Source organism: Arachis ipaensis, chromosome B03 (genome assembly GCF_000816755.2).
Source record: "Arachis ipaensis cultivar K30076 chromosome B03, Araip1.1, whole genome shotgun sequence".
Classification (NCBI taxonomy): Eukaryota; Viridiplantae; Streptophyta; class Magnoliopsida; order Fabales; family Fabaceae; genus Arachis; species Arachis ipaensis.
In genome coordinates, this window is record NC_029787.2 from 8,892,888 (window position 1) to 8,897,915 (window position 5,028).

Sequence of the window (5,028 nt, forward strand, 5' to 3'; positions counted from 1 at the left end):
TAATAATGACTGATTTTTAATATGTATAACATTTTTTAAAGTATTTAACATATGAGTTTATGACACAGAATAGTCTCTTCTATTTATCTTTTGCCAAACAATAAATTGTAATTTTCTTAAATTTTAAACATTTTTTCATGTCTATTTATTCTTATGTTTATGTCCTATATTAAGCAAACATTAAGGCTAGAAACCTTATAAAGGAAATAAACCGAATAACATCAATTTTTCTACACTAATAAGGAAAATAAATATTAATGATTCCAATTATTGAGTGAATTGATTATGTGTAAACGTGTAATGTGTTAATTTACTGTATCTAAAATCAATAGCAACAATGCACAAATAAGAAATAACTAAATATAAAAGATTATTTACCTCTCAATAGATCTAAACATGAATCATGGACACTTTGAATGACTTTGATACTAAAGATTTTCGGCAGTCGCAAATCACATGGATCTGGTGACTATAATTTGTGAAAAAAAAAAGGAAAAAAAATATTTTTGATTCCGAATAAGACATAAGACAAAATATTAACACAAAAATTAGTGTTCTTGTATTTTATTTTATCATAAATTAAAATAAATTATAAAAGTATAATCTTTTTATTTTTTTTTATTCAAAAAATTTAGTAAAATAATATAATAATAAAAAATAAAATTATAAAAAATTAATAAAAAAATATTTGAAAGAACCAAAAGAACCAAAATATACGAGCGCATGGTCTCTTTTCTTCAATAGTGTAGTACCTACATTTTCGGCAACTGTCTCGAGTCAACGAAACACAACCACAAACCCATGACCCTTCTCACTTCACACCCACATTTTTCCAAAATTTCGTAATATTTTTATTTATATCTTATTTATCAAAATATAATTTTATATTTTTATGTACGAGCTTTTGAAAGAACCAAAATATACGAGCGCATGGTCTCTTTTCTTCAATAGTGTAGTACCTACATTTTCGGCAACTGTCTCGAGTCAACGAAACACAACCACAAACCCATGACCCTTCTCACTTCACACCCACATTTTTTCTTTTATTCCAAAATTTTCTATACTCTAGCATCTCAATTTTCAACACCAAGTAAATTCATTTGTATTACTTTATTTATCCAAAAAAATAAAAGAAACAAAACGTGACAGCTGGCAATAGTCAATGATCACTACTTAGTTTGATTGAACACGAGTTCAACTTCTTTATTATTATTGTCACATACACTTCCCATTACTTTGCAACACGTGGCAGCTCATGGTTTTCTCTTCTTTCTTTTTTTTTTTTTTTTGAAAAACCATTTTTTTTTTGCTGTTTTGATTTGCCTTCAATTCGCTCACCAATTTCCTGAGATGAAAGAGAGGGGTCCTTTGTTGAGAGAAAGGAAGAAAGAAAGAAAGGGAAGCATGTTCTTTTCTGTCCTTTCTTTCTCTCTCTCATCAGACACTCTAATAATACATTCATAGAAGCATCATTTCATAAACCCTCCTTTTCCTTTCTCTCTCTCAAATTATTACCACAAACACCATCCTCACACTTCTCAAATCAAATTATAGTAGCTGGAAAACCTGCACTTGCACCATGTGTGTTTCAGTTTTACTGCCACAAACTACTGTTGCTTTTTGTTTTTTGACCCAATTCCAAAACAAGTTAAAAAGTTAAAAAGCTGAAGCCTTTTAGAGCCTACATCATTCATTCATTCCATTCAGTAGTAGCTAGTTAGTGTGTTTTGCAATGATTCTAATGAAGGAGAGTTTTATTATTGGATCCTCCCATAACTTCAGCAAAGTTATCAAATTGCCAAAATCCATGAGAATGAGCAACCCAAGAAAGTAAGTATTATTATTATTATTGCTACTACTACTACTACTACTACACTGTACTCCAATTAATATATGCATGGTGTTTGTGTGAATTGTGATTGTCTCTATTAATGTACAACATATATACTACTAATTCTATCAATAAATAAATGCACACTTGTTTTTGTTTTGCTTGCTTTGTTGGTTAACAATAAAAAAATAATGTTGTTGGTGTTGGTGTTGGTGCAGCGCAGATTGAGAAGAATATAGAAATCATAGAAAGTAGAAAAGAAGAGAAAAATGGTTAATTTGTGAGATGATTTTCACGTGAGAGTTCTGCCATAGTGTTCCATGTCCGTGAACAATAGTTTCCAGAAACCAAGAAGGCAACACTTCAACCACATTAAGTGTCTCCATTTTTATGGATCCTCAGAGAAAGAAGAGCTCTTTTACTTTCACTTTCACTTTCACCTCCACTTCCACATTCACAGTGTTGTTCTTCTTTGAAGCTGAAGATCTCAACTTTAGTGTAGTCAATAGCTTGGGTTGAAGTGTTGAACTCACATTTTGAAGCAACAATGGTAGATCTGACTGAAAGTCACACCAAACAGGAAACAAAGAAAAATCAAAGATCTCTTATTTGGTCAGTGAACACTGTGCATTATTTAAGAATTTGTCGATATTTATTATGAGGACCCGAATCTGGTGAAAAAGATCCAAACTTTGTGCTGTCCCATTTTTCATCCTCCATTTCCCTTTTCAAAAGACACAAAAAGAGAAAGATATGGGAAGAAAAAGAACAAGATCCTCTGTTTTCTACTCTGTTTTCTTCGTCTCTGTTCTCTGTTTTCTCTCTCAACTTGCAACCTCAGAGGACGATTCCCAAGCGCTTTTGGCACTGAAATCTTCCATAGACGCACTCAACAAGCTTCCATGGCGACCAGGCAGCGATGTCTGCACATGGCAAGGTGTCAAAGACTGCTTCAATGGAAGGGTAAGAAAGCTTGTTATAGAATACTCCAACCTCACCGGAACCTTAGAATCGAAGATCCTGAACCGTTTGGATCAGCTTCGAGTTCTAAGCTTCAAAGGGAACTCACTCTCTGGTCAAATTCCACAACTTTCAAGCTTGGTCAACCTCAAATCAATTTTCCTAAACGACAACAACTTCTCCGGAGAGTTTCCGGCCTCTGTTTCCGACCTCCACCGTGTAAAAGTCATAGTTTTGTCAGGGAACAGAATCTCCGGCGACATTCCGGCGTCGTTGCTGAATCTCCGGCGACTCTACATGCTCTACTTGGAGGACAACTTGTTCACCGGGAAAATCCCGGGGTTCAACCAAACAAGTCTCAGGTACTTAAACGTTTCGAATAACAAACTCTCCGGCGAGATCCCGGCGACTCCGGCATTGGTACGGTTCAATGCATCTTCGTTTTCCGGCAACACTAATCTCTGCGGCGATCAAGTCCACGTGCCATGCAAAAGTAACATCCTTTTGCCTCCTTCTATGAGCCCAAGTTCCTCCACGGTTCCAACAACAGCAAAGAAAAAAACATCATCGAACCGCACGAAACTAATCAAGATTATTGGAGGAACCGTTGGTGGTGTTGTTTTGTTGCTCATTGTTTTGGTTCTTGTCTTCTTCACCATTTGTAGAAACCGTAGGAAGAGGGTAGGTGCTGGAGCTAGAAGGAAAGGAAATGGGGTTGGAAGTGTGGAGGAAGTTGAAGATGTTGGCGGCGGAGGAGGCGGCGGCGGGGGCGGTGGCAGCAGTGGTAACAACGAAGGGAAACAAGGTGGTTTTGCATGGGAAGGTGAGGGTCTAGGGAAGTTGGTGTTCTTAGGAGCAGGGGATAATAGGGAAATGAGTTACACACTAGAGGATTTGCTTAAGGCTTCAGCTGAGACACTTGGGAGGGGCATTATGGGAAGTACATATAAGGCAGTTATGGAATCAGGGTTTATTGTAACTGTTAAGAGATTGAAGGATGCTAGGTACCCTAATTTGGATGAGTTTAAGGCACATATTGAAGTTCTTGGTAGGCTTAGGCACCCTAATTTGGTCCCACTTAGGGCTTATTTTCAGGCTAAGGAGGAAAGGCTTCTTGTTTATGATTATTTCCCTAATGGCAGCCTCTTCTCTCTCATTCATGGTATGTTCATGTTTTCTTCTCAATCACTATTATTTTATTTATTTATTAATGTTGGAATTGGCTTGACTTGTAGCTTTCTTGTTGCTTTGATTATTCTTCTTGGTCTTTCTATGTCTCTTACCAATTTATAATTCTTATAAATTAGTGGAGCCACAACATTGATATTGATATGATTTTAAGGTAAAGGTGTTGGTGTTTATCTATCAGATTGCAATTACCAAACACTATATTAGTATATTAGAAGTGATTGTATTGGTGTAGCCATAGGATTCCACATGGGTTGGTAATATTATTACTTGGGGCATCATGTTCCTAGACTAGTTAGCTTTGTTGTTGTTGTGGTTCCAATCTGGTTTACAAGAGTGGGTTGGAAATTGGAATATGTGGCCTTGCATGCGTGGGAAGGTGATTTATATAATGATAGAACAATTATAATTATAATGATATATAATGTAAGTATTTTTTAAGGATGAAAAGGAGGGTTTGAGAAGGACCTAAAAGTTTATTATCTTTTTTGGTGTATAATGGGGGGCCTCCTTTGATATCCAATGATATCTATGCACTAAAGCTTTCCCTCTCTCTTAGATTTAGTTAAATAGGGACACAAGGTGTTGCTTTCCCTCTCCAACTGTTTATTATAATTTCAGACTTTATAAAGATTTCTGCTTTCTATTTGACAACTCATTTATATGATTCTGGCCCCATGTTAGTGCTGTCCCATTCAACTATTGAAAAACTAAAGAGAATTTTCATTGAGTCTCTTTTTTTTTTTTTTTTGTAGGCTATATAGTGTTATTATTAGATTGGATGCCACCCTGATGAACATCTACTTCTACAGTTATCTAATCCCAACTTTCATTGGTGTCACAAATTAAACCATGTATATTGAGTCTTTTCTATTGTTCAAATATAGATGCATCTTATGATGGTTCATTGTTGTTGCTTTTTAAAGTAGTTGAAGATAAACTACTGAATTGGTACTTGAAAGTTGATATAACTGACCAAAATATCTCTGAAAGATGTAACAACAAATAAATTTCAGAAAATTTAAAAGGTGATTAAAAACAATATATAT

At 35.1% G+C, this 5,028-nt stretch overlaps 1 protein-coding gene across 2 annotated transcripts in view; it reads left to right on the plus strand.

Annotated features, from left to right (window-relative positions):
* LOC107628745 (inactive leucine-rich repeat receptor-like serine/threonine-protein kinase At1g60630) overlaps positions 1,329–5,028 on the plus strand; it is a 5,718-nt gene continuing 2,018 nt past the window's right edge. The window contains exons 1-2 of one of the 2 annotated variants that reach the window (XM_016331336.2): positions 1,329–1,830; positions 2,050–3,953. In XM_016331336.2, the coding sequence (XP_016186822.1) occupies positions 2,585–3,953 (1,369 nt within the window). In that variant the 5' untranslated portion in view covers positions 1,329–1,830; positions 2,050–2,584. The remainder of the gene's footprint in view (positions 1,831–2,049; positions 3,954–5,028) is intronic. The other variant, XM_016331337.2, reaches the window with a different exon arrangement.